The 12747-nt window shown below is 44.3% G+C and overlaps 1 protein-coding gene across 1 annotated transcript in view; it reads right to left on the bottom strand.

The window, feature by feature from the left end:
• C4H8orf34 (chromosome 4 C8orf34 homolog) overlaps nucleotides 1-3659 on the bottom strand; it is a 126311-nt gene extending 122652 nt beyond the window's left edge. The window contains exon 1 of the mRNA XM_042464446.1: nucleotides 3531-3659. Within this exon, the coding sequence (XP_042320380.1) occupies nucleotides 3531-3602 (72 nt within the window). The 5' untranslated portion in view covers nucleotides 3603-3659. The remainder of the gene's footprint in view (nucleotides 1-3530) is intronic.
• Nucleotides 3660-12747: the final 9088 nt, after the last annotated feature.

Here is a 12747-nt window from a genome sequence, read left to right as displayed (position 1 = left end):
ATGGTGTGTGTGTTTTGTTTGCCTTCAAGTTGTTTCTGACTTATGGCTACCCTACTGTGAACCAATCACAGTGTTTTCTTGGCAAGATTTCTTGCCAAGTGGGATTGCCCTTGCCATCCTCTGAGGCTGAGAGAGTGTAATTGCTCAACATTACCCAGTGGATTGTCATGGCCAAGCGGGCATTTGAACCCTGGTTTCCAGAGTCACAGTCCAATGTTCAAATCACTACACCATGCGGGCTCTCACTATAATGGCAGTATTTTTTTAAAAAAGGACTAAAAGCATGATCAAAGGGTCTGACTAATTATTCACCTGAACTACTGTCACAGACCACATATACTCTGTTGGATTCTACAGACCACATATATTCAGTAGTACTGTAGTACTGTCACTCTTAAACAGCTTTATAGATGATATCTCAAAGCTCAGCCTAAAAAGAGACATGCTATGAATTGTGAAGATAAGTATACATACAAACAAAAAGAAAAAGAAGAAATAGTGCCTTAAAATATTTCATTGGGATGGGCCACTTTTATAGCTTTCTTCTTTTTAAAAAATCTGTGTTGTGTTTCTTCTCATCCTGAATGAATCTGTTGCACAGTATTTTTCTTTCGGGTCAATCAAAAGAAGACAACAGCTACAGTATCATCTACACTGGAATGCCTGGCATGCTTAAATCTTCAGCTGTCTCCCTATTTGCTCTCAAAGCAGGGCAATGCTGCTTTCACATTACATACCCTGAAGCAAATACTCCTATGTGCTGAGTCTGCATGTGCATTCCTCACCAGTCTCCTGTCCAGTGAGACTCTGAAACACTCTCCATCCCTCGCATTGAAATGACAGGAAAGGGTGAAGCAAAGGACCTGAGGGTGTCCTCTATGGCCAGAACAGTGCAAAGTCACTTTCTGACCCCATGCCCTGGCAACTAACAGCATGCTCTCCTATCAGTACTTGCACGCACAGATTCAGGCAGTGAGGTCCACCAAGGGTTGAACTGTTCACAGCCCAAATATGACAAATATGACTCTGGATGTTTCCAACTCACTCCAGATTCACTGGGTCTGCATGTGTGGCAACAGGAAAATTTTGGAGTTTATCAGACAAGAGGAATTGGAAGTATAATCCGATGGCAATCTGAACGCAGTCATGAGGTTTAACGTTATTGCGTGATAACCCACTACACACAAATTTGGGCAATGGGAAGTCAGTCCGAGCGCAATCATGGGGTTTCACATTATTGTGCGATAGACTGCCACACACAAATTCAGGCAATGGCATGCTATTTTCGGGCAATGGGGAGCCAGTTTGAATGCAAGATAAATTCCTCCCGTTTGATAAACTCCTTCATGAAGGGATGCGTTCAGTGGGGGGCATGGCCATAAAACTATGTCTCTCTTCACAAGCAACTACTTCACTTATAAAAGATTAGACACAGGTAAGACAAAAGAAAAAGAAAGTTACAGTGAACTAATAAGTGCAGGACAAACATACAAAGAAAAGAAAACTTCACACGCCAATGCATAGAATCACAGAGTTGGAAGAGACCACAAGGGCCATCCAGTCCAACACCTGCCATGCAGGAACTTACACTCAAAGCATCCCTGGCATATTCATATGGGTAAAGAAGTTAAGAAAAGACATATTTGCCTACACATGGCATTGCGAATTTCAGTTACTGGAAGGTCTAATTAATTTTTTTTAATGATAAAATAAAGAAACAAGACTATGTACAGAAAAGGCAAGATTACAATGGCCTAAATCCAACTGTTGGTCCCAACCAGAGTAGAACTACAGAATCAATGAAACACAAGTGTTGACTTACTAAGTTCCCATTCATTTAATGGGTTTATTTTAATTGGGACCAAGAATTGGATTTGTGCCACAGCATACAAATGTTTGAGGAAATCAAGGGTAGGCAGCAACTACAACAAAAAGAAAAGTCATATAGTAAAAAGAGAACCATGTGTGTTAACAGCTATGTTCAATACAGTCCCCTATCATTATACAGTGAGGAGGGCTGCTCTAGGAAGCTGATTTCAGGTCCATGAAAAGGCATCAAATTGTTCACTATTTATTTTATTATCAATGCACTGGAAACATATGGGTAAAAAGGAGAAGAAAAGGATCAGAGAGGAGGGAATAATATCCAAAATTGAGGAAGCAGCATATGGAACTGTGGCAGAAGAAGCACATAACAGGCTTGCCCTCTTCACAGCAGACCAAGCATCTTTAAAAGGAACAGAAAAGGGAGACTGCCAGCGACTGCAGCTTCTTCCATCAGAACCCAGGATGGGGGCAGGAGAATGGGTGGGAAACGGCATTTCCTACAGTAGCTTCCTTTTTGGAAATGCCGAAAGAAAAAGGAGAGAGCTGTTGTGGCCTCTTCCAACTCTATGATTCTATAATTCTATGAAATGTTGAACTACGACTCTGAAAACCACGGTTCGATTCCCCACTCGGCCATGAAACCCAGTGGCTGACCTCTGACAAGTCACACTCTCTCAGCTTCAGAGGAGGCAATGGCAAACCTCCTCTGAACCAATCTGGCCAAGAAAACCCCATGAGAGGGTTGTCATGAGTTAGAAATGGCTTGAAGGCACACAACAACAAGAAAAGTAAACAGACTAGGAGCCTCGCCCTAAACCAAAGACAGAAGGAATCATGGAACCATAGAATCATAGAATTGTAGAGTTGGAAGAGAGCGCAAGGGCCATCCAGTCCAGCCCCATTCTGCCATGCAGGAACTCTCAACCAAAGCATCCCTGACAGATGGCCATCCAGCCTCTGTTTAAAGACCTTCAAGGAAGGAGACCCCATCACTCTCCCAGGGAATGTGTTTCACTGTCAAACAGCTCTTAAGGTTGAGGTGGACTCTCTTTCCCTCTAGTCTGAATCCATCGCTGTGGGTCCTGTTCTCTGGTGCAGCAAAAAACAAGCTTGCTCCCTCTCCTCACTATGGCACCCCTTCAGATGCTTAGACAAGGCTTTCCTATTGTCTCTCCAGACTAAACATCCCCAGCTCCCTAAGTCTCTCCTCGTAAGGCATGGCTTCCAGACCCTTCACCATTTTGGTGGCCATCCTCTGGAGAGGCTCTAGCTTCCCAACAGCAGAAAGAAACCCTTCTAAACCCTTTCCCAATAAACCCTCCTCGGTGTCCTTTTTGGCTTGCAGTGCCCAGAAGGGAAGCCAGGATGCCCGGTGAAACAGGGAGCTCTTTGCCTGTGGCGACAGATGGGAGAATGCTTGGCCAAGGAGATCCAGAGGAGGAGACACGTCCACAGGGAAAGAGAAGAGGCCAATCCTCGGCCCTAGGGAGGACCATTCCCGGAAGCCCCTGGCCGTGAAAGCGGGGCCAGACCGGCTTTTGTCTCCCGTGTGGACGCCGCCTGCCTGGCGCTTCCCTGCAGCTCAGCCTCGGAGCTGCCGGTGCCTCCCAGAGGGCTCCCATCCCTCTCGGGGCTCTCGCCTCCCCTTCAGCCCAGGCGGGGAAGGCAGGGACGGGGCTCCTGCCCCGGAGACGGAGCCTTACCTCGAAGAGGGGCCCGATCTTGTTCCTCTCCAGGTAGCCCTGGATCCGGTTCTGCTGCTGAGACGCCGCCATCAGAAGAACCAGCGAGAGAGAGAGAGAGAGAGAGAGAGAGAGACAAGGCAGGCTGCTCCTCCGGCCGCTCCCTCGGGGAAGGAGGCGCAGGGCAGGCTGCCTCCTCGGGGGGAGGGCGGGGAGGGGCACCGGGAAGAGCCCGCTGGAGCCCTCTTCGGGGCGGGAGTGGGGCTCCCCTCAGGCGGGAAAGCGCGGGGCTCTTAGCCCTCCTCCTCCATCCTCTCCAGGGGCCAGAGAGGGAGGGAGGCAGGAGAAGGAAGGCGCCGGGAGCAGCCTGCTCTCCTGTGACTCCGCTCTGCCCCAGGCGTCTCCCGGCGGCGAGGGAAGAAGGAAGGGCTGCTGCTGGGCGGCTCCTCGGCACTCAGCCCCGCTGCCCTGCTCCTGGCAGAGAGCCCCAGCCCTGCTTTGCCTGGAAACCCTGGCCATCCTCCTCCTCCTCCCCATCCTCCTCGGGAGGCAGGAAAGGAAAGGCCAGCCCTTGCCCCGAGGAAACCCAGGGCCCCTTCCTTCCCTGAGACTGGCTTCGGAAGGGAGGGGGCTCTGCTACGGAGGACTGAGTTGGACCCCCCCCCCGGCGACGTGAAACCCCCCGGGGGCCCTGGGCAAGCGGCCATTCTCTCGGCCCCAGAGGGTGGCATCGCGCCGGGGGGGGGGTGGAGTGCCCTGGGGGGAGCCCAAGAGGGGTGGCACCCTCTAAGGGACTGGCAGTACTACTACTGGGCAAGCGAAAGAGGGCTCTCTCCTGTTCAGCCAGCAACAGCGCAGGCCCTCAAGGGCCCCTGGAGGCCCCAGCCCTGCTCCCCTCCGAGGGGCCCCTGCCGCCGGGTGGCTGGAGGGCCCCGGAGCCTGAGGGCCTTCGGGGAAGGCAGGCTGCAGTGCCTGGGGGGCAGCAGGAGAGGGGAGGGCAAGGCAGTGTCCCAAGGAGCCCCAGGACAGACTCGCCATCAGTCAGGCACAGGAGAACAACTAACACAGGGACAAGACAAGCAAAGGAACTGGAGCCCTGGCCCCACTGGACTCCTCCTGGGCATCTAGCCCTGGGCAGAACAGAGGCAGAATATCTTTCAGTTTTCCCATTCAACCTAGATTTTTATATCCTTGGTTCTCCTATTCAAAAGCTGGGAGGACTTTCTAATGCAAAAGGTTATTTAGAAAATGTAGGAAATTGAGAAATACATTAACAGCATTTGGAGTTCTCTCTAATTCCTCTGTTGAAATGATGGCATTGGTCTTATGCCAGCTGATCTGTTTGAAAAGTCTACATGGTAACTGCCCCAGAAATGATATTGTTATAACAGTTCCCTCCTCTGTTTCTGAACAGCCTCACAGGCCTCTGTGGCTCAGTTCAGAAGCTGGGGCTGCTTCATGTGCCATACTGTGCCAGCCCTACAAGGAAGTGTATCTTTCATTTACTTGAAACATTTGGTGTGCCTTTCCACAGCTCAGCATGGCTGGAAAACAACATCAGAACAAAATGAAATAATTTTGTTCAGCACAATAACAGTCACAAAATTAGACAATTCAGTTTTTTTAAAAGGCACAGGCCAGGATCCAAGGGTATCTTTCTGCTGCTGGCAGTGGTTCTATCAACAACACAAACACACATAGCCCCTTGCACACCCACAACATTTGTTCTTAAAGAGTGCCCTCTGAAGCAAAAACCAAAAAGAAGAAGAAGAAGAAGGTGACTCACATCCTTTCCAAATAGATGAAAGATGTCTTTTGTGCTTCTGCAAGAGCAATCCAGAGCTGGATCAAGACATTAAAGGCTTGCTCTTTGTAGTAATGTTCATACTTCAAGGGCTCTTGCAGCACGGTCTGACCCACTGACTGATATTTCCCAAAGTACTAGGCTATATGTGGGCAGAATGTATGCTCTGACCTACACACAAAGTATATAGTATATATACACACAACTAAACACAGATAGGTGTGTTTAGTTGTGTGCATTTGGAGGCTGCTGTCTGAAATCACAATGTGTATTTTTCCTTTGGAATATAGAACAAAATGATGCATAGATTAAGTCCACAATTTTGCATTTTGTTTGTTATTTTTGTTACCATATTTGATGGAGGCTGAGATTTTCCAATTTTTTTCTTTATTTGCTTTTAGGTTATACAGTCAGCTCTTGGTATCCACGGAGGATCCATTCCGGACTCCGCAGATGCTCAGTTCCATTGTCGCACCACCAGTGAAGTCCCACTGAATTTTTTCTCTCTCACCTCCTCCTACCTGACAGCTTCCTTGGCCAACACTGGCAGCCCCCTTCCTGGCATCTCCCCACCCTCCATGCCCTTTACCCCTCCCCCCTTTCCTTCCTGACAGCCCTGACAGAAGTGTGTAGCCCCCAACATCTTTTCATCCCCTGGCAGGGCTGCACTGGGCTTGCAGGGGGCAATACATGCTGGGGATGCCAGTGCACCCTGACGCTTCCCTGCTGCCCAGAGCTTGGCCCCAGGGCATCCTCCGGCTCTGGGCAGCAGGGAAATGTCAGGGTGCCCTGGCATCCCCAGCATGTATTGCCCCCTGCAAGACCAAGTCTCTACCATGTTCCCCCAGCCTCAGTGGCTGACAACCACAGCAACTAGCAAGGGGCACACACTGCCCCTGGGGACAATGGGGGCTGTCCCTAATGGCAGCATGGCCAAGTGTATGTGCTGCCATTGGAGACAATGTGGGCTTGCCATCTGTGGCTGCTCAGATCCACAGATAGCAAGACCGTGACTTCCGAGGGCCAACTATATAGCCTTCATTCTTAACACTTATCTGACTTTTTCTAGGAGTTTAAATGGTGAGAGCTTTATAGGTTCTAAATATGAATGTCTTTTTTAAAAAAATGCTAGATTTATATCCTACTTCTTCTCAAAGTCTGAAGTTCACCAAATCTGTTAAAAGTTTAGTTTTTTCCATCAATGGAAATAACTCCTGTTAGCTGTTTAAATGTAAATTCTGTACATTGTAAATCCTATGATAGAGAGTATGACTTTCCCAAATTCTACCAGTGGATTCTCATGGCCAAGCTGAGATTCGAACCCTGTTCTCCAGAATCATAATCCAGTTCTCAAATCACTACACCGTGCTGGCTCCTATGCAAAATTTTACTTCACCAGTATGACTGGAAAGGAGGCAAATTACCTCTTATCTTGGTTGTGTCTTTTGTGTTTCTTCTAGAGGGCTCACTGTAACAATTCTTACATCAGATTCTTGCTTTATGTGGATTCTGTTATTAGTATTTTAAAGCTATTTATTTTGGAGTCACATTGCTTCAGAGGAAAGGAACAGTGATTTTCCACACCACAAGCATTTTGTTTTCTCCAGCCATATCTCATCAGAGGCAGGGTGCTATGCTAGCTGAGCAAACAGTCCATTTTGGAATATTACTTTTTCCTGGTCCAACTGTTAGCCTTTAAAAAACAAAGCAGTGCCCCCTTTTCAGTCTGCATGATGATCCATTCTGCCTTAATCACCATCTTTTTCACTGACTAGATGAAATACGTGAACTATCTGCCTTTCCTACCAGCTGAACTGGCTGCATGAAGGGCTTGGGATCTTTCTGCTCTTCTAGCCTCAAAAGGTGGTCCTTCCCTACTTCAAGAGTAGGACTGTGCATACAGTAACATAATGGCCACAGCACAGAGAAAAGGAAAAAGCAGATATACTGTAAAGAAGTGGGGAAGGACTAGTAGGAACACCAGAGATGAATTATTCATGGTTCAGTTTGTGAAACTGCTCCAGGACCCTCACTCACTTGGGGGGGGGGGGCAGCACTGAAGAGGACAAGGTGTAGCTTGCTTCTTCCACTTTGCCAATCCCTTCTTGAATCTTAAATGACATTTTAGTTATTATCAGTACTTTAGTAATCAAATAAAAATGCATGGAATTCAGCTGTTAGGTTGCAGGGTTGACATACATGAACATGGGTTCACACACATAAAGATTTTTGCTTCACTTTTATTATACTTTGTATTTTACTGATTATTGATTCATTTATTCATTTCATAAAACCATTCATAGAATAGCTCACGTATGTGCACCATGAGAGCAAGGGCTTCTTTGGGAACTCCAGCAAGATCCTGACAGCTTTAATTTAACATAGGTGAATTAGATGGAACACAATGACTAATTATTCATAAAGATGGCTGCAAAGCAGCGTCTGCAAGTAACTATGCAATAGGTTATTCAAGTCATAGTTACCAAACTGGGGAGAAAATTACGCTCACAGGCAGCTGTACACTAATGGAGAAAAAATGCTGCTTTTAAATCATGGGAGCACCTGCAGTGTTTCTTGGCTTAATTGTAGTCCAATAAAGAAACTGCAATGTTGGCAGTTTCTCCTCTATTTTCCTATTGTCTCGTAGGCAAGCTATACTCCATCAATTTAATACTTTGATGTAATAACCAATAACTAAATAATCCAATTTTTAGATGAATGTTATGTCTGATTTCCCCAGGTAGCCAGCAGACTTGGAAACTCAGTATGCAAAGGATCTTGTAGAACCTTTGAGACTAATTGTGTAAAAGAAATTGTTTCATAAGCTTTTCCAGACTTGGGGGTTTATCACATGCACCTTTTGGTCCATTCTGGTCATGGGCTGGGGATGCACATGAGTGAGGGAAAATTGATTTTATTGCATGCTAAACTGTCAGCAAGCCATCGCCATGCCATCGTCTAACCATCTCCCATCCCCAAGCAGGGCTCAGCTGCCTGATTTTTCTCTGTTGGAAAGCTTCTAGTGGAGGAAAATCAGACAGCTGAGCCCAGTTGAGGGATGGGTGATAGTTGGGCGATGGCATGGCAATGACTTGCCAACAGTTTAGCATGCAATAAAATCCATTTTCCCTTGCTCCTATGCGTCCCAAACCCATGCCCAGAATGGACCAAAAAGTGTATGCAATAAACCCCTCAGTCTGCTTCTTCAGCTGCATGAAGTGAACTAGTGCTCAGGGCATCCCTGAATTCTACCTGATTGGAAGCAGTGGATGATAATTTCAGAATCAAAAGAAAATTCAAAGCATAATTTATATTAAAATGAATATTTTGTATGAGAGCTGAAAAATGATAATAATGACAATGATATTCTTTAACTATTCAGAGTAAATACCTTCCTGAAAGATGCCAGAGGACATAGGACTAATCTTAGGCCCTGCTGTTCACTGAGTCCCCAATGAATTCATTAGAACTTTCTCCCAAGTAAATGCATCTTCACTTCCTAACCTATCATGAAAAATCCTGTTCATATCTTGTAGGTTCAGATTGAAGTCTGGTATGCAGTCTTCCTCTTTTCCAACTGCCTTCTGCTTTACCAAACATTGTTGTCTTTTCTAGTGCGTCGTGCCTTCATATGATATGGCCAAAGTACAACAGTCCCAATTAGTCGTCTTGGCTTCTAGGAAGAGTTCAGGTTTGATTTGCTGTAGTATCCATTTAGTTGTGTTTGTTACCATCTGAGTTTCTAAGCTGATTCAGAGTTAGGTCTGAAATGTTGTTTTTCCTTCTTTTGAGGTTTTTAAACAGAGGCTAGATGGCCATCTGTCAGGGGTGCTTCATTTGTGTATTCCTGCATGGCAGGGAGTTGGACATGATGGCCCTTGAGGTCTATTTCAACTCCATGATTCTATGTCTTCTGCAAAACTGAGTATTCTGCCCTCAAAAGGTGCCTTTCTAATAGAATTAAGTTCTAAAGCTGAACACAGGGCCACCATCTTTTGGGAGGAGAAAATCCAGGTGACAAGTTTTATAATCTGTTTTTATTTACAAGTAATATACCACATGGAAGGGGGGCAAATAAATGCTATGAAATGTAAATGAATTTTAAAATTTCGATAGATTGCAGTAACTCTGCTAGTTATTTGCTTTAGCACTTTATAGCTTGCACCCTGTTAGTGACATACAAAGGTATACGTTCATCTTTGTTGTTTGTTGTGTGCCTTGAAGTCTTTTGTGACTTACAGCAACCCTAAAATGAATAAATCACAGGCTTTTCATGGCAAGATTTGTTCAGAGAGGGTTTGCCTTTTCCTTCCTTTGAGGCTGAAAAAGTGTAACCCAATGGACTCAATAGCTAAGCAGAGGTTCAAACCCTGGTCTCCAGAGTCCATCCACTACACCACATTGGCTCCCACACTGACTGGAAGACTATGATTTAAGTCCTTGCTCAACCATGGAAAGCCATACTTACTCAGCCTCAGAGGAAGGTAATGGCAAACCCTCTCTGAATAAATTTGCCAAGAAAACCCCTGATAGAGTTTCCATAAATCAGAAACAATTTGAAGGCACACAACAACATTACAAATATCATTTTATCTTCATATGTTGTTCACACAGGGATAATAGGAATCCATGGCTTCTATCTTTATAGTACTAGGACCAAGAAACAACCAAGCTGCAATTGAGCAGGAAACAAGAAATAAGCCCATCACTGTACCAGGGAAAAGAGGTAACATTGCCATATAAAAGTGTTGTCAGTGTTTGTCTTTGTACATTTGGAAAAGCTGAAACATTTTATTGTAAGAACATGTGAGAATCTAGTGCATATAAAGCATACCTCTGGCAGATGTGTGTGTGTGTGTGTGTGTGCATTAGCATGCCTATATTTAATGTAATAACTCAGAGAAGCAATTAAGAAAATGACAAATGATAGAGTCTTTTGGTATACTGAAGTATGTGAGATAAAGTGTAGAGGTATTACTGATATCATTGGTAAATTATAAAAGCCAGAGAACTAGAGAAATGAGTAAGCATACCTATGAAGATTTTTATAGTCAAAGGTATAAAATGCACAAAGTGCAAAAGCATCTGAAAAGAAAAGCTGACAAAAATAGGAGGAGAAGCAACATGAATTATTGGTTTAACTGTAAAGTGAAAAATGGGAGCAATGATGTGTGAGAATTATGCTGAACAGAACAGATTTGTCTATTTCAAGGATATGAAGAATATAATGGAAAAGGGAAAAGAAAATAATAGACTTTGTTATAAGATTATCACCAAAAGTGCTATATGATGCAGGGCTGTCAATCAAAATACCAGGGGACAGAGTAAAAAGATTTGGTCAGTGAACTTTGATTATGAATAAAGAGGGGGAAAATGGATGAGGTGACAGCATGATAGTAAAGTCGTGCATGATTTTATACTGTGAGTCTAGTAATCTTCTTTTCTTTGAAGTAAATGGGAAAAGCTAAGACTGATTACAACCATAGCTGTGTCTAGCAGGTAAGATTTAGAAAATGTATCTGCATTCTACCAATTAGGAAGAGAACAGGACTTAAATTTTATAAATGTTCCAACATTCTATTATGAAAGATAATAGAATGATATTCTGGCACAGTGAATTTATTATAAAGCAAATATATTTGTATAACAGCTATTTATTTGAAAGTTTATATTCCATTTTATAGATCAGAGCTGAGGAATGTGTGCCCTGCAGACCTGTTTGCACTACAACTCCCATCAAATCTAGCCAGCATTCCCAGTTTTGAGGTATGATTAGAGCAGTAATCTAACAACATCTGGAGGGCCACACATTCCTCAACCCTGTTATAGACTAAAGGGGCTCTTAAAGGGACTTAAATAACCAACAATAGATAAAACACATTAACTAATTATCTTTGTGCATAATTTATAAAAATGCATACTCTAAGTATGGATTACACAAAAATACAAAACAAATGCCCTCTTCTCAGGCCCACCAGATAAAAGCTTTAGATTTTTCTTAAAGTAATATCATCTTTTAAAAATTCAAAAATAGGGAAAGCTTATTAAAAAGCCATTCTTGATCATTTTTCAGAAGCTCACTAGATGGATGTTTTCATGATCTTTATGGGAAGCCTGGTTCAGAACAAGGTGGCAGTTACTGAAAGAGACTTTCCCTGTAGACACCCAGGCGGGTTACAGACCACCATTAGGGACGTCTTGAGGACGTCCCAGTTTGAAAAAGGGGCATCTCTTCCAGACGTCCCTAACCCTATCACGGACAGAGTCCGTGACAAATGGCGGCGGCCGTTCCACACGGCCACCGCCATATTGACGTAGCGGACGCTGTGCGTCCGCATGCCGTGCCCTGGAAGTGACGCCACGAGTGCGCGACTAGCACCTCGCGGCGTCTCTTCCGGGGCCCAGGAAGGAGCATGATTTCTGCGCTCCTTCCTCGGAGAGTCCAGGAGCTGCACGGTTTGGACGCTGTGGCTCCCGGACGCTGCAAGCGGAGGCAGAGCCAGACCGCCGCAATCCGGCAGTCTGTAACGCGCCCCACTTTACTGCTGAAAATCGTGGCACTTTACGGAAAGCGCTTTCAGATTTCAGCAGCATAGCCCTGTGATGCACTTTCTCCAATGCTAATCTTTTATTTCCTAAAACTTTGGTTGGTGCCAATGTGGTTTCCTTGTTAGCACATGGTCAAAACATAGCTTTTTATTAAAGTCTTTGAGGCCTAATTTACTTTAAAGCACGTGCATGGTTTAAACTTTTTTAATATGTTCAATATTTTATCTTGTTTAAATTATTTATTGACTTTAATTTGAAATTGTTTAAATTGTTTATTTTTTTATCTGTTTGCTGTCTTGAGATCTTATGATAAAAGGACAAGATACAAATATTTTGGTGAACAAACAAACCCTTCCGGCCTTAACATTTCATACCAATAGCAGCTTCATTTATATACCACTTCATACTGAACTAAGCAATCTCTAAGTAGTTTACAACTGTAAGCTAATTGCTCCCAACAAGCTGGGTTTTCATTTTAGCATCCTCAGAATGATGCAAGCCTGAGTTGAGCTTGAGCCCTGGCTAGTACTCAACTTACAACCTTATGGTTTTGAGTGAGTGGGTGCAGTACATGCATCAGGGCTTTTCACTGCATCAGATAAAAAGAGCCACCCATGATAACAAACTGGAGACATCTAGAGTTAAATAACTTGTTAACCTAACAGAATTAATTTACATTTAATCAAGAAATCTAATAAGTTAAGTCATGTCAGGGGAAAATCTAGGAAATTCATAACTAAATAATTAACTAGCTGTTTTCAAGCTCTGGGGCAGAATCAGAGCCTTTGGTCTGATTTAAACCAAGAGCATGGTTATTCTTATGTACTTTTGAAAAGGAAACCATTTCCTGCACCTTCCACAGCATATCTTTAGGTGTACAGGGTA

The sequence above is a fragment of the Sceloporus undulatus genome, chromosome 4 (assembly GCF_019175285.1).
Source record: "Sceloporus undulatus isolate JIND9_A2432 ecotype Alabama chromosome 4, SceUnd_v1.1, whole genome shotgun sequence".
In the NCBI taxonomy this organism is placed as follows: domain Eukaryota; kingdom Metazoa; phylum Chordata; class Lepidosauria; order Squamata; family Phrynosomatidae; genus Sceloporus; species Sceloporus undulatus.
This window is presented reverse-complemented; position numbering and strand designations above follow the sequence as displayed.